The following is a 21,216-nucleotide window of genomic DNA, read 5'->3' as shown; positions in this document are numbered from 1 at the left end:
ACTCTCCAAAGCTTTTCCTTCTACCACCATCCCTGATACCTCTCAATTCTGTCCTGTTGCTGCTGTTCTCTGCCATCAGAAAATCCTTCCCCAGGGTCTCACACCCCAGATCTACAGAGGAAGTGAAAAGGGGATGTTTCACATGAATAAATGCCTCTTGATTTGGCAGCATCAAACTCCACAGGGTTCTCACTTCATCTTAGCAAAGTTTTGTTTTTCCACTGCACGTTTTACTTCATGTCTCTTCTGGATGCTTCTTTTGAAGAGTGAGGGATGGCTTAGAGGTATGCAGGACAGCCCTGAAGCAGCAGCACTGGATGTATCTGCGGGAATGAGATGATCCTGCAGAACTCGGTGTTTTGCTGAATGATCAAGCTCTTACCTATTCCTGATAAAACAAGACTGTGCTAGAGAAGACTGGTTCAGCAATCCAGGGGAAAACAAAACAAAAGCAAAAAATAAAAGACTAGACTGGGATTTCAGTGTCCAATTTAATTTCAGTGCAAGGAGGAAGCAGAGATTATTGGTTACAAGAAACAGCTCTGTTATTCCAAGCTACATGTAAAACCATGGCTGGCTTCTTACCAAGCACCCCAGATTTTGCAGAGAGACCGGGTATGTTAAGGTCTGTGCAGAACAAGCCACCATCCAAAACACCACAGTTACCCAAACTTACAGAACACTGTTGCATAACTTGTGTTTAAAACAGTAGTAAGGCTCTAAAGCAGCCTGGCCTTTGTGATCTGGCTCAGGGAAGCAACCGCAACATCCATACTGAAGGAAGGGTGAGGAAGGGAAGATGAGGGAAGAGACAAATGTGGGTGATACAAAGTAAGTGTTCTACCACTCATAAACCAGAGGATTAACAGCTGGCTTCTACCATGTGACTGTTATTTGCCCCTTACAGTTTAAAATCCACAGCAGCCAGCCATGCTCTCACAGCTGTGCACATCCCTGCTGAAAGACATCCAAGTGGCAGATTAGTGATCCCCAAAATACCCTTTTCCATACCAGTTCTGGCCTCAAGAGAAGCACAGAACCTCTGTCATGCCCTTTGGGCAGTGTGACAAAAGACCATCAAGACAAAAGCTGGAAAGAAGCTGCAGCCTGTTCCTACCACAGGGCCACCACGTGCGCTGGCAACATTACAGTGTGCAGAGCTTGTGGCAGCACTTGATGTGTTTCCTCCTTGCATGTGCTGCTCCCCAAGCCTCACATCCTGCTCTGGAGACCTCCCTGCAGCATTGCTGACAGGGCTCTGAGCTGTCCTCCATTCCCATCATCACAGGATACAGGCAACTCAGCCCAGCAGCTCCACCCAGAGACAGTGGGTATTAAGAGGCAAACCCTGGCAGAAAAGCTCCACAGCTCCATGACAGCAGGGCCAGTTTCTCCAGTGCTGGCTGCAGGACAGGGTGCACCGACCTGCCCTGCTCAGCCATGGGGAGGGCAAGTCCCCTTGGGGAGCCACAGGCCACAAAGCTCAGTGTGTATCACAGACACAACAGCAGGCACAACTTGGACCACGGACTCAAACGAGCATTATGTGTTTAAATAACTTTAAAAAGCTGCAGCACTCTGATGCTCCTTCCATCCTGCCTCAAGGAGCAGAGTGAGCAGGCATGGATTTGTGCATGCACTGCACAAGCCAGGTAACTGTCACACAGGACTGGGGCCCTTCATCTGTCCAGCTGCACACTGACACAGCAAAGTAGCTGCCTTGCCCTTAGAGCAGCGACCTCACGGCACCAGTGTGAAGGACTCCTCCAGCCCCTAGAGCACAGCATGTGAAACACAGACAAACACACACAGAGCACAGTGCTGAGGGACCATTTGGACAGACACTAGAACGTGTAACACACCACAGACTGGAACAAGGAACTTCTCAAAAGACTACACACATTCATTTCCTACCTGGGCTCTCACACACCCAAGGAAATGCACGACAGCAAGTGCCCTGAAGCAAAGATTCATTCTCTTCTCTCCAACAGCAACCGAGGGCTCAATTTTAGCTCAGGATTTAGCAGTCTTGTTAAGATTAGCTGGAAAGGCTTTTCCCCTGCAGCCCCTCTACTGTCTGGAGCTGTGAATGCTGTGCACTTTATGGGGTGTGCCACTCTAGAGTGCTGCAAGTCCTTCCCGGGTGTAACTCCTGCGTGCCAAGCTGGTACCCCTGCCCAGCACGTCCTCACTGCCACACGCTGGGAAGCTCAGTTAAGAGGCATGCAAGCACTACAGGGTCTGCTGGATAGATTCCTATCAACTCCAGCCCAGCAGGGGTGTTTCTATTTCCTAGAAGCCTCATTACACCACTGCTTCCTGTGTGCTCTCGAGGTCATGCTGGTTGAGGAACTGAGGGGTCTTTCATTTGGCAGTGGCACAGATACTGCCTAGGGGTGGGAGGGGATAAGACAGAAGAGCTGAAGGAAAGAAGAGACAGATGGGTCTTCCCACTTTCCCTCTTGCCTGGAGGTTTAACAGGGGAAAAGAAACCAAAAGCCACTCAGGTGCTACTCTTTGCCCTTTTAACAAATATTTCGTTAAAATATAAAAACCATCTTCACCCTGGAAACCGCTAGAACGTAAACAATAAAAAGGGGATTTAAGGAGAAAAAGGAAGAGGAGGTTTGAATGTGCTTCCAGGCAGCAGCCCTTGCTGAGAGCAGCGGGTGCCTCCAAGGCCCTGTGCTCACCATCAGCCCTGTTCCTATGGCTCTCTTGCTCATTTAGTGTTCCCCAGTGGGTCTGGACTTATGATTCAGCGATTAGCGGTCCGCAGCAAATCCTGGCAGGTAGGTTAATCCTCTTCATCCTCACTGATGTCATAGGTGACTGCAGACTCGTTCCTGGAGCGGTTGGCAGGTGAGGAGGGAGGAGTCTTGGTGGAAAAGGGCCAGCGGAAGGAGGGAGACGGGGAGCGGTCGTGTGTGGGGCTGCTGCTGGGGCTCTGCTTTGGGCTGATGGCCTGCAGCATCCGGCCCTTGCCCTCCTTCAGCATGTGTTTCTGGTGAGGGAAGCAGGAGGACAGTCAGCATGGATTACACAGGCGTGGAAATGGACACTACTTTGCTGTGGCATTTTGAGTTGTGTCCCTTCAGACCTTCATGCTATTTAAGAGCAGAAAATGCCCCAGCATCACTCTGGGCTTTGGAAACTGCACACAGTGTAATCACTGCTCATTTTCAAGCACTTCTAACATGAAATGCCTGTGATATTCACCCAACAGTGAAGCTTTGCATAAACAAGTAGCTTCAACTCATCTTAGGCCAATGACAAAGTGACCACCATTCTCTTGGCAGCTCAGTGGTCAGCAAGGCACAAGCTAGAGTTGACAGGCCAGCCTGTGGGACAGGGGAGTTTTTCACTCTACCATGTAACTGGCATTATCTCCTTGGCAATGGTGAGTACTCCCTGAAAACAGGCTGCCCAAGCCTGGGACAACTTGTCTGGAGACTGACAGCCCACTGCAACAAACGCCAAAGCTTTCCTCTGCAGCGTGTGTAGAAGCCCAAAAATGTCTGTTAATGTCTCCAAAATTCCCTTTCCCCTTTTCCCAGAGCAACTCCTTACCAATGCGCCTTCTGGGCCAAACATCTCCAGGAAATTGCCGATGAACTCCCGGGACTTCTCTTCCCACTTCTGAATGAGATCAATACTCTTCTCTTCCACTTTCTGGACAAATTCCTTTGACTTCTCCTCTACATCCTTCACCCTCTTTTTCACCTTATCCACGCGTTCCTGGAGGTGGTATTTTTTCTCCTGCACAGAGAGTGGTGGATCAGAATACAGCTCACCAGATTCAAGTGGAAACCATCTCTGCTCTGTGTTACTACACTGAACTGCTGCTTGAGACTCAGCATCTCCATTAGTCTGCTGACACTTCTCCTTCACTTCCATGACACTTCTTTCCTAGACTATGTGGCAGACACAGTGGGGCTGTGAGACACTCTGTGGCAGGCACTGGCACACGGCACAAAGCAAGACTAAAGCCAGAGATAAGCACTATCTAATAGGAGTGCATGGAAAAGGGAAATATTTGTACAGCACACAGATTAGATTCGAGTGACTTGCTGTAGGTCTCTCTGCATATCACAACAGCACCAGTCTTTCTGCTGGGTGTTTTTAAACAGAGGCAGAGTTATGTGCCAAAGAGAGGCCAAGCAGCCGTTACCTCTCCTGTTTCATTGTTGTTCACAGGCACAGTATCTGAGTGATAAAAAAAAAAAATGTTTACAACTTTACTTCCAACATCAAAAATGTCATCTGCCACATATTCCTTCTGAGGGCTAGAGCTGCTCAGCACAGGATCAGGGCATAACCTTCTGTCCTACCCAAGCACTGCTGCTCCTGCAGCTCCAGGAAGGGAACAGTACAGTGGAAATAGCATCAGATTTTATCCTAACAAATGATTCTACCCTAAGGAGGTGGCTGGGGAAAGAAGAGAGAGATGAGACAGCAGCTGCTGTCAAGAACAACTCACTCTTCATTCAAGAAAACATGTATTTTGCCACACACCCTCTCTCCAGCTCTTTCAATAGGTAAGACATCATCAAGACATCTCTGACAAGACAGCAGCATTAGCAACCCCCCAGTTCCTCTGAGTGGGTCCCTGAGGTGATTTCAGGGGTGGAAGTCTAATTTCTACTGCAGGGACACCGGTTTGGTGCCAACGCTTAGCTCTGCAGACAGGCCTTTCCCTGGCACATGGCAGGACTGTGCTAACACCAGACAAGTCTCTCTGTGCACTCTGCAGGATTCTGGCTCCCACAGCGTGTGGTGAGACCCACTCAGCTCACGTTTATGAAGCTGACGTTGAGCTCCTTGGCCGTGTAGCCGCGCTGCAGGTTCCGCCGGGCATAGACGTCGTAGTCCCGCACGATGCGCGTGATGATGTCGGACGTGGAGATGCCCTCAGTCCTCTGGGTGGGTGCAAACATGCCTAAAGTTGGGAAAAAGGACCCAGGACAGCTTGAGCAAGACACATGGCAAAAAGCTGCTGCCACTTCTACTAGGAAATGATTTCTCCTGTCAAGAGCTCACTTCCTAACTGTTCTCACATCTTTGTCCTTAAATGTACAATACCAGAGCCATCCTTTCTGGGATGCCTAAGTAAGATCAAAACATGTCAAAATCCTGTCAAAATACCAGGTATTCTAATGAAAAGGTTTTCACTTTAGCTGGTTTAAATATTGACTGCATACAGAAGACTGTGGGAACAAGGACAGGACATGGGGTCCTGCATTTTACTGGTGGAAATATAACATTCTGATGGCTGAGTTTGGATAGATATAAAAAAGCTGCACCCTCAGTGAATTTTACAGCAAACAGCTACAGGTGCCCCTCTGCTAAGTTCATGAGACTCCCCATTTGTGAGAATGTCTAAGCCAAACTGTAGTATGTTTTCGAGAGGTTGCTGTTAATTCAATTAAAATAACTCAACTGAAATTAGGAATTAATGCTGGGCCATGGAACGGTTTCTAGTGTTATGAAGCCAGGTCCAGAACTGCTTCTTCCTGCTACCAGAGCCTCCTGGGCAGACCTTGTCCCAGAGGGGCTTAATCTTGCATTACAGGAGAAATTACAGAAGATTTTTGACAGGAAGCCCTGGAGAATTTGAGGGGGACTCACCTGCTTCTTTTATATGCTTATAGACATCATCACTGCCAGCAGAAGAGTAGGGAATATCATCATGTGCAACAAAGTCGATCTGAAAATTAAAAAAGCAAGACAACATTTTATCTGGAATGTGCAGATCTGCTGCTGCTGCTGAAAGATGGTAACTTTCAGCTCAACACCTCCACTCAGGGGTGTGAGAGAGAACAGCAAGACACTTCCCTCTGTTACAACACAGCACAGAGTAGTCCCAAGTTCTCAATTGCCAAGTGGCAATTGCCTGTGAATTGTAAGCATGTGACAGAGAGGAAAGAACAGGCTGGGCATGAGGAGGCAGCTGCTTTAAGCTCCACAGAGACACGGCTTGTTAACAGCAACAACGGGAAACCAAGCAAGCTCCCCTGGAGACTCCTTCACCTCACAAAGCTGCTCAACAGATGTTAGAGATTCCTTTCACTTTATCTCACCAGCTGATAAAAGGCTTTCAAGACAGCTTGTCTGGTCTCCTGCAGCAGGGAGGCTGATGTATATCTAAGCTGCTCCTGCTATAAGCAGGGAGTTGGACCAGACACCTCCCAGAAATTGCTTCCAACCCATGTAATCCTCTCCCTACTGCACTTCACACTTATCTGTAACCAGCACTAGCTTCTCCTGAAACGGTGAGAACTCTCTCAGGCTTTTTCATTATGTCACAATCTCTACCTTATTTTAACATTACATGCCAGCTCAGCAAATGCTTCTACACTCCCAAGAAACCCACTCCATCCCCATAACCCAGTTCATTCTATATTTAAGGAGCTTCAACAGAAACAGTTTGCTCAGGCACCCCCAAGGTCACCCCTAAGGATGAATTCTTGCTGTAAACAGAGAGAGGCTAATTGAAATTCCGAACATATCAGATGTCACAAATTACCCTGTGCTCTGCCAGGAACTCGGGTGTGAGGGTCCAGGGTGCATTTCTCACCACCTCATCCACGTAGCGGCAGTGCTGCACAGCATCGTAGCGCTCGTTTTCGTTCATTACCGTGAAACCCTTGAAGTTGTGGGTCAGCTCATCACTGCAGACTGAAGAAACAGACAGAGAGCACTGAGTCTGAGGATGGTGTTTCAAACCCAGCTCTTCCAGCCACAAAATATCAGGAACAGGGAGCACTGCAGGGCACTAAACTCCTGAGCAATTCTGAGCAGACTGTTTGGGGAATTTCTGCCCACACTCCAAGGCTTTTAAGGTCTTCAGAGCCTACAACACTTATCAAGAAAACAAACCAACACAAAAGACCACTCTTCTATAAGAAATGGCACCTGGGGGTCTGCTGGGCCAAAATCCACCTTTAAAGCAAGGAATGTCTCAGGCTTGGAATCTGAAAAAAACTTATTGCCTGAAATTCTTATTTCATAAAATGCCATACCACAGTCTAGTTCTTGGAAAGTTATGTTACAACAAAGGGGGAGTTCACAAGAAATCAAGTTTAATTATTAAGTTCTATGACAAAGTAAATTAACAACTCTTCCTAATCTGCAAGGTAAGATATTGAGGAAGGAGTTCTATTTGATTATCAGACTCAAAAGTAAACAAGGCATTACCAGTCTCACTGGTATTGGATGTATTTATGTTCTAGACAAACAGATGATAAGGAGTGGGGGAGATTGTTCCCTGCTTGAAGCTAATGTTCTCTTGGGATGTGGCCTCTTGTCTCAGTCCTGGTGCAAGGGGAGCCCTTCATTGCCCTCCTCCTAGAGGCACAGAATGGTCACATTCCTTGCTACTTTAACATGTTAATAGCTTGACCTGAAGTTATTTTCCTGTTTGTTGTAGTATTTATGCACATGGGGATGTCTTTCAGCCTTTAAGATTTCTAAGCTCAGGGCAGTTTGTAGGTTGGAGCAACTGTTTCAGTTCTCCTTCCTCCCTTCCCCTTCCAGACACTATGGTAGCACACAAGAAGGTGTACCACTATAAAAATGCTCTCAGCAATGACTGAAACTGTGATACGGAAACAAACCACCCAAAGATGTTATAATCGTTCCACGGCAGGGTCAGAATTTCATTTTGCTTTAAAAAGACACTGGGGGTTGAGGAAACTAGTTAGAGGTATTTTCAGCTCTCATACTTCACCATCATTACACAGCCTGACCAGGGGTCAGCTCCAGACAGACAACATGCACAGCCTGACGTGTCCTTAGCATGGGTGCAGGGATGAGCACAGGCACTGTGCATATCCAACCTTCAGCATTTTGCAGGAAGACTCCAGCAACATTTGGGACAAGTGTCTGCAGTGAGAGTCACTGAGGCCACAAAGACAAAACCCCTGTATGCACAACCACAGACAGAGCTAAACTGTACTCCTGCAGCAGCCAAAGTCAACACGGTCACTCCTTACCTCCAACAATGAGGTATGTGTTTGGGAAGAGGTTCTTCGCTTGCATCAAGGCCCGGGCATGTCCAGAATGGAACAAGTCAAATATTCCATCGGCATAAACTCTGACAGGGCGATCCACTGTGCCAAAGGGACAGAGAGACAGCGGTGAATACGCCTTCCTGGAGAAGCAGCTGCTGCTCAGGCTCACATTTGAGGACCTTCTGAAAGTCATGGAGGTGTTACAGAATGCAGCACCATAATCAGGACAGAACTGTGAAGATAAATGCCTGGCTCCCTGCCTTCCCACGTGGAAACAAACGCGTCTGAGCACAGAGCTGAAATACAACCACATTTGAAGGCAGACTGAAAGCTTACCATGTATCACCCAAACAAGGTGAAGGGGAGACCAAGGGAATATTATTTAATAATAATAATAATAATAATAATAATAATAATAATAATAATAATAATAATAGTAATAGTGAGAAGGAAAAAAAACTTTCGTCAGGCCACCTCTGTCAGGGGAAATTGTAGCTCAGTTCTTTGAGGTCAGCACAGAGGTAAAGTGAGATAGTCTAGCACTGCCATGTAATAGTGGGAGGCTGCTGATCTTGGGACCACACAGGACCAAAGTCCTCTTGCTGCTGACAACCAAAAGCCACAGTCTTTGTATGTGACACACTTGGTAACAGCCTGCTGCTCTCTTAGCTCAGTTCAGACAGGGCAGAGAGAAGACCTAACAGGAAGCTGAGACCCCACAGGTCTGAGCAGAGCCCTGGAGGTACCCAGGGACAGAGCTTGGGAGGCAGCAAGAAGTGGAGTTGATGCAAAGGTCAGGGTTGTTAAGTTCAAGCTAAGCAGAGGAGTCAGCTTGAGGACAACCTTTTAGAATCACTTTTTAGTGGTTCTAAGACCTCAATCTGAAGATGCCAGGAGGCTCTGAAGAGCCAAGGATTTGGAGATCTGTGACTGCAAAAGCTTTCTGTATGGCAGAAGAGGACTGATCCTAGCAGACCTTTATGAATGTTCATTCACGTTCTGGAAAGTGGCTGGGACATCCTTCTCTTTCTTCTGTACATGCAGCAGCTACAGTTCCTCAGCACAGACACAAACAGCAACAAGGAGGTGTGCACTGTATTTTAGTCTTGGTGGACAGGAGAGCCACCATTGCTGAAATAACAGACCTTTGTGCAGACTCTGGAGATTTTCAGCTGGGAAATTAATGCAGACTGTGATATACACTGGATTTTCACAACCTCTGGCAGGAAACCACAGCCAGGTCTCAATCTGAGCTGGCTCATCTCTCAGCAGCAGTCAGGTAGATAGAAGTGCAGCATTTTTATTGTCTCTGTAGCCACAACAGAGAGGCCAGGTAAGACAGCACATTGTGCACACCCTGTTTGGCAGGAAAGGGCAGTCATCCTTCAGGAGTCACTTGTACCTCTGCCTCCCCTTTGGACTTGCAAAGAGAACAGTGTTTATCCCAGCCTGGACACATTCTTCTTGTGGGGCTGGCCTGTGACATTGAATTACACTGACTTTAATTCAAATCCAGGCTAGAATGGCACATTCTGGACCAAGATATAAATTGGTTTTACTTGCCGGTTTCAATTTACAGAAAATATGACTTTTATTATTTTATAAGCTACCTCAGACAAAGTAGTACAGAAAGTGTGCAGTTCTATGGCTGTCAGTAGCTCAGCTAGAGTTTAAAACAAGTATCTGTTGTCTTCTCACACATACAAACTCAAATTTCAGGTGTGCTGATGGGCCAAATTTCCCATGGGAACAGTTATCTAATCACCAAAGCACTCAGTCATTGGCTGTAAACCTGGTCTCAGAGATATCTCAATCAAACCTACACCCTCCAAACCCCACATTTATACAACCCCCTTCCAGTCTGTGTTCTTACTTACAAGGGGTCCCTCTCATGGCTTCTTCATACGTCACTCTGATGTATGGCTTGCTGTAGTCGACCTCCACTTCATCCGAGAATGGGGCTGGTTCCCTCAGTCCCTAAACAGCCAGGAAAGTTTCACTGTGAGAGTGCAAAAGTGAGGGCAGTTCACAGTGGCCACACTGCCACCGCAGTGTCCTCGTCACTGTGCCTCTGCACAATTCAGACGTGTACTGAACGACTAGTTCATCTAAAACCTCAAAACAGCCTTGCAGGCTGATTAGCCTGAGTTTAGGGAGGAAGAGAGAGAGAGAGAAAAGAAGAGTTTAGAAGACAGTATTTATACTGGACCAAGAAAATCAGAGGGCCAGAGCTGCAGCTGCCAAACTCAGACTTACCAAACAGCAGTTCACAGCAGCAAAAGCCAAGCTTCAAACCTCACTGTCACAGCTCCAGCTGTGCCCACTCTGGCAAGGCCACCACTCTGCTGTGCCTGAGGGTTTGTGTTGTGATGTACAAACTGTAACAGCTCCGTGATTCGAGTATATGAATGAGCAGAAGAGCAATACCAACCACAGCACCAACTCCCAGGGAATGTGTGTGTTGTCACCATTTCTGAGCCATACAAGAATAATTCCAGCTGCTGTAAGAAAACCCCTCTAGCCTGCCAGCTTGACCACAGCAGTACATTTAATCAACAGCTGAAGTCCAGGCATCATTTCTGGTCTGCTCTGAATGGAAATGAAACATCTGCGCTTTCCATTACAAAACAAACAGCTCAATTTCCTTCTAGCTGGAAGGTGTAGGGCTGCAATGGACATCTTGTTCCTGATTCAGAACACTAGGAAACAAGCTTGCAAATCATGACAATAATACCTTCAAGCTGAAAAAGGCTAATCTGCAGTTTCCTCTCTGGCTTCCTGTCCCACTGCAGAATCCTGGCAGTCTCCAGCACCACTGCAACCAGAAAAACCGCTGCTGTTCTGGCCAGTGTCATTCCTTCTCAGAGTGCTTATAGTGAAATGCACAGGAAAACAGCCACTGACCACTACATTCAAACAAACTGCTACTGCTGAATATCTCCTTCAGGTTACAGAGGGCTCCACATTTCACACAGCACCTCTACCAGAATCCTGACTCTCAGATAAGGCCTGCAGGTCTCTCATCACTGCCATTAAGGCTAAGACTTCCCTATAAAACCAGATTCTAGGCAGTTCAGTTGGCATATACCTGATAGGAGGTTAGAAATAAAAGCACAAAAAAGCCCTATCAAAATTATCAGAGGAACAAAGAGACATGTTCTCAAAAGGTCCTGCCACAGCCTTGCCCTTCCCCTGCAGGACCAGTGAGGGTCAAAACTCAACCTGATGTGTACAATACAACAGACTTATGTGTCAGCAGGTTTGTTACCACCATCTGCTGCTGAGCCCTGCAGCTTCAGGGGAACATTCTGCCAACAGCTGCTTAGCTGGGAGTGGAGAAGGCTTCAAGGTAATCTTACAGTTAGGCAACACTATTACTCTTGCTGTAATAAATAAAACTTTTGCAAAAGGAAGAAAAATAGAAATCTTTCACCAGGAGAACTGTGTTTGCCCTGTGGCTAAAAAACAGGCAGGAAGCTTAGAAAGTGGCTAGATATTACTTGTCTTGTGCTGTTCACAGATGCTTTATTTTTAACAGAGGACAGACAGCAACTTGAAGAGCAAAGTGACTCCCACAGAATAATAAATAACCTGCACACCTCTCTTTCCTTACTGAAATACATGGGATCTTTATGAGGGACAGGGTGGGTTTTGGCAACAGTGAAGGACATAAAGGTTCTGTGGGATAAGTCACACAACAGCTCAAGCCTCCACCCCCAGTTCTCTTTTCACTGCTCTTTTCCCAGTTCACTGCTTTTGCTGCTCTTACTTCATTACAGCTGTCAATGCTCTGTGACAGGGCTGAAGCCCTCCTGAAGAGCAAAATGTTGACATCGAGGAGGAAAGTTGCAACACATCACCACATTTTGCCAAAGACTGTGACCCTGGTATGACGTGGCAGGGATGGTAGCTGGCTTTTGACAGAGATAAGAAAAGAACAACTAGAGCACACGTGATGCACAGGACAGCTCCAGGAAGAGGGCAGAGAAGAACTATAAAAAGCCAATTGTCGCAATATTGTAGCAAGGACAAGTTAAAGACAGCTCTTTTCAGTAGCATTAACTGGATCAGACCCCCTTCAGAAAAGAACCCACTGGCTTTAGCTAGTTAAAGCCATCCCAAGGTTGATCTAGAAATCCTTTTGATTGTTTGTTGTGCTTTTTTTTCTGGACAGTCCCAAAGTACCAGGAACATAAATGTGGTCTCTCTCCAGACCAAGAAAATTGAATGAACAGTGATCTTCCCAGTGCACCAGAGTGTGGATTCAACAGATCACTTCTGCAGGTGCTTACAGGCTTCACACCCTCCTGCAGTTGTTATGTGCTTCTCTAGAGTATTTCCTCCTCCCAGAGGGTCACTTAAAACCCACCTGAGAGAAATGCCTCCTTCTCCACAGCTCTCTAAATGCATGCCTCTTTGGCTCAGCTTAAGTGACAAGCCGGACACACCACAAAAGCAGCTTAGCAATGCTTGCCTCAGACCTAATTTAAGCCCACGTTGTAAGTATGTTATTAGTATGAACAAAGGAAGATTCCAAACTGGATTTGCAAGAAGGAGAGCTACTGTCATTTGCTTCTTATCCCCTGCCCCCACCTTGTTTTCTCTGTCCACAGATAAACCACCACCTGTATCTTTCTGCTGTTCTCACAGGCTCCCCAAATTCTTATCTCTGCTTACTTACGAGTGAGCGTCGGGACATTTTTGGAGGGATTCCATCCAGCTCTGTTGCCCCATTAGGGCCTGATCCATCTTTTCTTCTCTTTCGGGAATTCAGCCTGGAGGAGGTCGGCGGCTCCATCTTGCCAAGCACGTCCAGAAAGAACTGGAACAAAATGAAGGAGAGGGGAAAAAAGAAAAAAAAAGAAAAGAGATATTTCTCAGTTCTTCCAAAACAGAATCAGTCAACAGCAGGCACAGTGCACAGAAGGTCAGTGCAAAGACACAGCCACCTCACAAGGGGCTTAGCCAGTTGTATTTGGCATCAGCTGCCAAGGCTTGACAAACAGTGCCTGGTGGGAATACTGAATCATTTAATGCAACTCAGAGCAGCTCCGCAGAGAGAAGCGTGCAGCAGTCAGCTGGCTGGAGAGACACTGAAACAAGAGTTGCAATGCAAATTATAAATCATTACTCCGAGGTTAATAATGCTATCTTCACATCTAAAAGGCAACCTAAGGACTATGACGTGCCCAGTTCACATTCAGCCCTCGTCCAGCTCATTTGGATTCTTTACCCTTTACACTCCCCAGGACAGCTGGTGGGTGTGCCACATCCCTGTACAGTCCTGAAGAGAGGAAGGAAGGTTTATGCAGAAGGATAAGGGTGAGGGAAGGGCTCATAACTTATATGAGTTTAAACAATCTTGCTGTTTGCTTTGGCATTTGTGTAAGAGCAAGCTGCAGCTGCACAGCTGCAGGCTGTGGGAACAGCCCACCTGGGGATGGCTGCCACAGTGTTCCCCTCCTGTCCCTTGTCCCCACCGCAGTGGTGACTCAGCAGATGGTGAAGCAGCTGCTGACACCACATCAGGCCACACTTACTTCTGATACTTTATGTACCAGTTTGCAATTAGTGGTGGCTCAGCTGAACTGCTTCTCTGATGAACTGACAGGCATACCATCAATTTGGGACAGAAACTGTGACAGTTATAAGGAAGGAAGTTATCTGTGCTTCGGGTTGGAGTCATTGTACCCTTCCAAAAGGGCCTGGAGCATTAGTAACTCCAGCTTCACACAGCTCAAGCAAAAATAGGGATTTATAGGAAGGCATGGCAGTGAATATTCCCTTTCCAGCTGCTGCAGGAGTTAGCAATGGGTGCTAGATTTGCAAAAACTAAAAAGCAGCATTATCTCTTGTTGACTTGAAGAATGCACCTCTCCAGTGCAGCACATGGCACTTCTGGCCTGCTATTCCCAAGAGCAGCATGACCCCTCTGCCCAGCAACCATCCTTAGGTGCGTGCCTCAACTCCCTAATCATAAGAGTGGTGTGGAATTTAAAACGTCTCCCCACCCACATGGAGTGGGTGTGCTGGAATGTTAGGTGGGGCAAATGCAAGGTGTGACAAAGAGCAGATGCCCCTCTGAACACCACCTTTTTCCATAGCAGAGGGGCTCTGCTGAGTGTTCTACTTGGGATGAGCTGGGCCTGTCCTCACTAAGGGCCACTGGCAAGGCTCTGCTGTTCGGCAGCCAAGAAGGGTGTGCTTTGTGAAAGAGCTGCTAAGTAGCAGATTTAGTGATCGGACTTACTCAAGCACACATGACTCAAGGTTAAGGCATGCACCAAAGTAACAAGTCAAACCCAGTTTAAGGAGATGCAAATATCTCTCCCTCCTCACTGAGCATCAGCATGATCATACCTTAAGGACAGTTTTAGGGTCAGACACAGCTGAACTGGTTTGGGGCTACATGCATATAACTATCCCTGGCTGCTCTGCTAGACCTACCACAATGTCCTAAGGAAAGAGAATCCTAGGTCAGTAGGGAGCCAAAAAAATATTGTGTAGAAGATAAAAGTGAGAGTGAAAAGCAGCCACAAGGACATTCCAGAACTGTGTGACCCATCTAGCACTCACTCCATAATGCCTCTGAGTCAAGCTTGCCATTTCCCCCATTCCAGTAATTAAACTTCTATTTCCTGAGAACAAACATACTGGAGAGTGCAAACATAACCTCAGGCAAAAAAAGTTTGGAACCTTGGTCCAAGTCTTCAAACATCTAAGCAAACATTTAACTTTCAGGTGAGATCCGTGCTGTAAATGCAGCAGCTTCCAGAGTGCCTCTGTGAAAACACAGGGTATGACACAAGTCATTCTTATATTTTGCAAGGTGTCAGCTTGCAAGCACGCTCTGCATCAGTCATTTATCACTGTGATCCTAGCAGAAACCATGAAATTCAAAGAAAGCAGCAAGCATCTGTCTCTGGTTCAAGTAACCTCAGAATTCATGGAAACACTGAGGGGAAACACCAACTGATTTTCTTGTTATTTGGTTAAAACAATTTCACTGTGCTTCAAGTCACCTGTTGGTCTCTGACCACTTTCTTTCCTTCCCTTGGGAGAGAATTAAAAGGTCTGTAAATGTGCTGAATGCAGACATTCTGAACGACTGCCCAGCAAAACATCAAACGCAGAGGCTTTGGCGCTGAAGCACAGACACAGCAACCCCACACACAACAAGAGGTGAAGCTCTTCCCACATCAGCGTGGCCCATCAGATCCACCAGACCTCACTATACACCAGTACAGTCTCTGCTGAATTATCACCAGCCCCTCACTGCTGGGTGCAGATCTCGTGGCCAGCCAAAGAATTGCAGGATACAGTACAGGGCAGCACCGTCCCAGCTCAGGAGAAAACTCCAACAGCTTCTTCCAGCTCCTCCCACGCCCAACCATCCACTCTCCTCCACCCTAACTTTTCCATTTCTCAGGATATACATAGTTACTTAACCGATGGCAAACGACAACTTAAGAGAATGGATTCCAACTTGAGAGATTCTATTATTCACTGTGCATTAAATCAGCAGCAGTGGTGAGACAGCATCAGCCACACAGCAGCAGCTCTACCCCATGTACCAAGTGAGAAACCAGCTTCAAGGGTGGGATAAATATGCACTGTCTGCTCTGACCTCACAGGTGAGATGTTGCTGAAGTAGCCTCTGCCGTGTCTGGACAGTTGGGCTGGGCGCCTTGTGAGTGACACAGCTCTGTTAATTACTCAAATTAATGCAGAAATGAAACAATAATTTTACCACTATTCAGAACTTTAAAACCTCTGTCCTGTAGCTAGTGCATTTCTGGGAAGTCATCCCATCACCAGGCTTGTCTTCATAAAAAACTGGGAACACATCACACCTTACTGCAATAAACCTACTAATCTTAGAATGCTTCAGTTTGACCCAAGTGACTAAAATAGCATCCCAAGCAATTATTTAACAACAGTGGGATCCAGCATCTGTAGCTGAGTTTAACACATGAGGACATGGCTTTGCTTCTCCAAATGCATAAAACACTGCCTATTCTAAAATTAATTACATTTGCAGCAGATGGGGAAGAGGAAAGAGAAGATAACTCTCAAAGCTTATTCTGAACACTCCAAGACAGAAACCAAGCATAACCAGAAGAAAGAGCCTTGCTGTAAAATATTAACATTGTTCTATTTTAAGGTGTCACTCTACTGTATAATTGAGTTCATGGCTGAATACAAGAAACTGCTCGAAAGGGGCAAAGCTGGATGTGCCCTGTTTGGAAGAGCCACGGACATATCACAGCCTCTGCACCACTATATAAAACACTCAGGGATTTTCTTCTTAAATTTATTTCTTTGGTGCATCCTGTATCAAAGAAGGGCCTTGCATCACCTGCCAGTAACTCACTCAGAGAGAGAACTGCATGGGCTCTGCAAGGAGCAGTTGAGTGCCAGATGGGAAAAGAGTTGCTGTTCCTGTCAGGGAATCACAGAATCCTGCTGTAACAGAGCCACTTCTGGGAGGGGAAAAAGGACAAGCACTGATTACTAGAAAGGAAAAAAATATATAGGCAGGGAAGGAATTTAAGGCTTTTTCCTTAGTGTCAGTTAACTACACCATTGCCAGAGCTGCAATTTAACCACAACACCAAAGTTCACACCTCTGGCAGGTGGAAGAGGCCAGAATAGGCCCAGCAAATCCTCCTACTTAGCCAAAGCTTTACCTCACTGTCTGCACCTTTATGGCAGTGCTGCCGTTTTTCAGTCTCGGTGATGTCAGAGAACTCTAGCATCACACTACACAGGAGAAGCAGGTCAGATCTTTCTGCACCCTAAAAACACTGCTGGCATGAGGACCTAGCCCATCTGCCTTTTTTTTTTTTTTGAGGTCCTGAAGAACTCCTTGGAGAATATTAACTGCAAACCTACATCAGCAGCAGGATTTCTTCTGCCACTTCTGCTGCTTTTCACTTGCAGATTTACCTGTGAAGCAAAATAAATGCTGGTACTTAAATTGAAAACGAGCTTGGCTGCAACAACTCAGTAAATATGTAAACTCAGTAAACTTTATGCTCCAGCTCAAGGCAGCTGCAATTCCCACCAGAGAGGAAAAGCACAAGACTGGCAGCTGGACCAGCAGGGCCGTGGGACATCCACAGCTCCCTGGGTGGCACTGCCTGCTCCTAGACTGTCCTATCGACCCTCTGAACTTGGGAGGCGTTGGCACAGTCAGATGTGACTGTCATGTGCTGCTTTACAGGAACAAGATAGTTCTCTTCTGCTGACTCATCTGCAGGCAACACTACTAAACTTTGCACTCTGCCAGCTGTCTGCAGAGAATTGCCTTGACACATGGACAGCATGTAAGCAACAGCAAAGGGAGAAGTCCTGTCACTTCAGGTAAGTCCCTTGCCAGGCTATAAAGTACCAAAGTGACCCTACATTCCTCTGCATTCCTTGACCATAGATCGAAGAGAATCCTTTGCCCCTGTTCTCCCTCAACTGCAACCCCCAGTCTCCAATTAACCTTACTGATGTGCATCCCCGTGGAGATCTGTGGAGACATGGCGACCTGGCAGAGGTTAATGACAGGAGACTCATCATGGATCTCTCTTCTATCACTTCTTAAAAAACTTGACCAATCTCCAAGGCAACTTCATGCCCAGCCCAGGCTTGCCAGGCCCAGCTCTGTCCCAGTCTCCAGACTCAGAGCATCTGCCTGGAAACAAAGTGCTGCTGGCTATGACCCAACCTGCTCACCTCCAGACAGACTGCAATGCTCCCCACAGTCAGCATCTGCTCTACCTGGATAGTCAAGCCCTTGAGCCCCTTAAAAAGGTTACTGCAGGATCTGGCACAGTCCTGTCCACTTGTAAAACACAGGCTGCTTCAGCTACTTTGGATCTAGATCAACAAAAACAGCTGTCCCACAGTGTGTTAAAAGCCACACGAACATATAAGAGGGATTCCTGTTCAGCTAGTGCCACACATCGGTCCAACAGCATCCACATCTTTGTTGCATCTTCTAAAACAACCCCCCAGGCCTTGCATCTCCTACTGGTCCAGGCAGGCTGGTAACATTTCCTCAAGCAGAGCCTGAGCATGCACAGGCTCCGGTACCCATGTCCTGCATCAGTGGAATGATGCTGCTTCTCACCAACAAAGTCCCAAATAAGATAAAAGTTATCTTAAGGCTTAAGGTAACTCTGCCTAACCACAAATGAAAACAGTTCAGTGCAGTCACCTAGACAGTGTTGCTAAGTAATATACACATAAAAAAGAGAAACTGCTGTCAAGACCTCTGTGAATTCACAGCCCTTCTGGGTATAGCATAACCTCCAGGCACTGAGTGTCTTAGCATGTGACAGCCTCTGCTGGGTGAATGAAGCAGCAGAAATAGGGTTTATGCAGAATACCAGAAAAGATACTGTCAGGGACAATAAAGTGTGAGAAGAGGTGGCCATTCTGACCTGACTTCTGCACTGTTTCATTTTTAGGGATTAGCAATGAAGCTTTTTGAAACTGGAGGTGTAAACCTCCTTTAGCAGGTTTACACACCAATACCAATTCCTTAGTGCAACAGTTATTGTTTGTGGCTCTTGTTACAGTGATTTCAAGAATGTTACAACCCAAAACTTGCAGCGAGAAACTTCAAAATCAGGAATTTTATTATTCTGTATATATGGCAAATTTCTTCGGGAAATACCGTGTGGGTATTTGTCATCTGAATTTCTGAATTTCAAAACCAAACACAGTGGCTGTCCTCAGTGACCACCCTGGGGTCCTGCAGATGGAAATCCAGCATTACCTGTTTCTGACCACCCCAACCTTTGCTGGGATCCTGGTATGGCAGCATCACAGGGTGAGGACAGAGAGGAGGCCACCTGCAGCATCCTGCACCTCTCTCCACAGCAAGTGAGGACTACAGAGGAGCATCACAACTCTCAGAACTCCCGAGGACTTTAAAGTCCAATTACAAAACCATTAATCAGTGCAGCCAGGACTTCGTTGGACACAAAAAGCGGGTTAGAGAGGACATGTGCCTACGCAGCAGCTGGGTCACACCTTCCTGTGCCGCAGCCAGGGCCACCTAGGCACTGTCCTCCCTAGGCCTTGGCTGTGTCCCCTGGGCGGGGGGATGACCCCGCAGCCCCACGTTCCAAGCGCTGAGAGTGCACTACAAAAGTTTCCCACTGACCTGTCTCTCTCTCCTCTCAGCTGCCAGCCCTGCCATCTGCGAGGATCACGCCGAGCCCCGGCCTCTGCCCGAGCCCCCACAAAGGGCACTCAGTGCATCACGACCCTCCAGCACAGACCGCCCTCCTGCCCACAGCCAGCGCTCCACGTCCCCACGGGCCAGCACTCCCGAAGCGCCCAGCCTGTGCCACGGCCACCACGCTGGGAGAGCGGCCCGGGGAGGGACCCCTGACCGGCTCCGCAGGGGGAGCGTGCGGTGCCCTCATGTGCCGCCAGTCCAAACACACTCGGCAGCCTCCGGTGCCGCGACAGGCACCGCTGCGCTCCCCGTGCCCCGCGCCCACAGCCCCAGCGCCAGCCCCCCGCTCCCGCCGGACGCCCCCGTACCAGCGCGCCGCCGCCGCTCCGCAGCCCAGCCCGGTGAGTGCGGCCCGGCCCCGCCGCCGCCCCGGCCCCGCCCCGCTCCCGCCGACGCCAGCGGGGCGCGGGCGGAGCCGCTGCGTGTCCGCCCGGAACCACGGGAAGGGACCGGCCCGCCGCGGGGAAGCCGCGTCCCGGGAATCCGCGCCTGGAACCTCCGTTCCGGGTCGCGACGGTCCTGCCCCGCGGCTCTCCTGGTCGCGAATATCCTGAGCGGGAAGGGACCCGCAAGGATCATCCAGTCCGACTCCTGGCCCTGCACAGCACCATCCCCAAGACTCACATCAAGTGCCTGAGAGCCTTATCCAAACGCTTTTTGAGCTCTGCCAGGCTCGGTGCCATAACCACTTCCCTGGGGAGCCTGGTCAGTGCCCAACCATCCTCTGGGGAAGGAATCTTTCCTGATACCCAGCCTAAACCCCCACGACAGGTTCAGGCCATTCCCTCGGGTCCTGTCACTGGTCAGCACAGAGAAGAGATCAATGTCTGCCCCTCTGCTTCCAGTCATGAGGAGGGGAGACTGTGATGAAGTTTTTCATCCATCCATCCATCCATCCATCCATCCATCCATCCATCCATCCATCCATCCATCCATCCATCCATCCATCCATCCATCCATCCATCCATCCATCCATCCATCCATCCATCCAGTATATGGATGTATCCAGTGTAAATTCCAGAGGTTCTGGAGGGAGGGAGCTGCCCTGCATGTCCACACTGACGCAGCAGTGGCTCTGTTCTTCTCCAGGCAAAATACAGCATCCCTTACCCGTCCCACACCACAGCCAAGGGGGGTGCAGCTGAGTGATTTACAGACTCAAATCTCACCTGCTTTCTACAACACCTTTGTGGAGCCATTAAACCCCTTCAAAAGGGAGCAAGTGCAAGGTGAAACTATGTGATTCAACAGCCATGACTTTATAAAAGCTTCAAAATGAGTCTGAGGTCATATGTACCATCTCCTGGAAAATGTTATGTGGAGGGTTTTGCTGTTCCCTAAAGTCACTCCCAGGTCGTGCAAACTGAGCAATGCTCTCACATGTCTCTGCAGGTTCCTTCATGGGTGACAGCCACAGGCAGCAACAAAGTAGTCAGGGAAGTCACCCTCTATTTCCCACCAGAGGAAGAGGAGAGAAAGACTCATAATCAAAATATTTTAAACTAATATAATAGAGAATCAGCAGTGTGCTGCCTCCAGCACTGTAGCTGAAAGAGGGATTCTAGAAGATGCATCATGATTTTTTTGCTTCCCCGGTGTCATGGTTTGGAAAGACAGGTCTCTGCTAAGGAAGGCAGGAGCCTCCCTTGAAATGGAGCATGTAAACCACCTCCCTCTGAATTATTATAATTTTGAAATTAAGGGGCTCTCAGGCAAAGATATGGGAATAGGAATAACAGTTCTTTAGTAGGAGAATTAAAAATGTAGAAGTACAAAAAAGCAAACAAACAAATAAAGAAAACACTGACAGAGTCAGAATAAAACCTGACACCCTGTTGGTCAGGGTGGCAGCAGTCCAATTAAGTCCTCCTGGAGTGACAGATGTGGTTCTGTTGGAGATGATCCTGTAGAAGGGAGTAGTTTTCTCTGAAGGTCCAGTGGCGGTGAGATGGGTCCGGTCTT

The 21,216-nt window shown here is 47.8% G+C and overlaps 1 protein-coding gene across 1 annotated transcript; it reads right to left on the bottom strand.

Annotated features, from left to right (window-relative positions):
- Positions 1–453: 453 nt before the first annotated feature.
- Positions 454–19,691, bottom strand: PCYT1A (phosphate cytidylyltransferase 1A, choline). Its single transcript, XM_063408232.1, has 9 exons — positions 19,563–19,691; positions 12,694–12,834; positions 9,890–9,989; positions 7,995–8,111; positions 6,527–6,678; positions 5,629–5,707; positions 4,797–4,939; positions 3,571–3,759; positions 454–3,004 (listed from the first exon to the last, which is right to left on the bottom strand). Exons 2-9 carry the CDS (start codon positions 12,808–12,810, stop codon positions 2,798–2,800), a joined length of 1,104 nt encoding a protein of 367 aa, XP_063264302.1. The 5' UTR covers positions 12,811–12,834; positions 19,563–19,691; the 3' UTR covers positions 454–2,797.
- Positions 19,692–21,216: the final 1,525 nt, after the last annotated feature.

Source organism: Prinia subflava, chromosome 11 (genome assembly GCF_021018805.1).
Source record: "Prinia subflava isolate CZ2003 ecotype Zambia chromosome 11, Cam_Psub_1.2, whole genome shotgun sequence".
Lineage (NCBI taxonomy): Eukaryota > Metazoa > Chordata > Aves > Passeriformes > Cisticolidae > Prinia > Prinia subflava.
The sequence above is the reverse complement of the archived record's forward strand: the minus strand, read 5'-3'. Positions and strand labels throughout refer to the sequence as shown.

Excerpts from the sequence above, each read along its gene's own strand:
- PCYT1A (XM_063408232.1), bottom strand. The coding sequence starts at position 12,810 with ATGGAGCCGCCGACCTCCTCCAGGCTGAATTCCCGAAAGAGAAGAAAA. Across the intron at positions 9,990-12,693 it reads AAATGTCCCGACGCTCACTC|GGACTGAGGGAACCAGCCCC; the intron begins GTAAGTAAGCAG and ends CTGGCTGTTTAG. Across the intron at positions 5,708-6,526 it reads AGTTCCTGGCAGAGCACAGG|ATCGACTTTGTTGCACATGA; the intron begins GTAATTTGTGAC and ends TTTAATTTTCAG.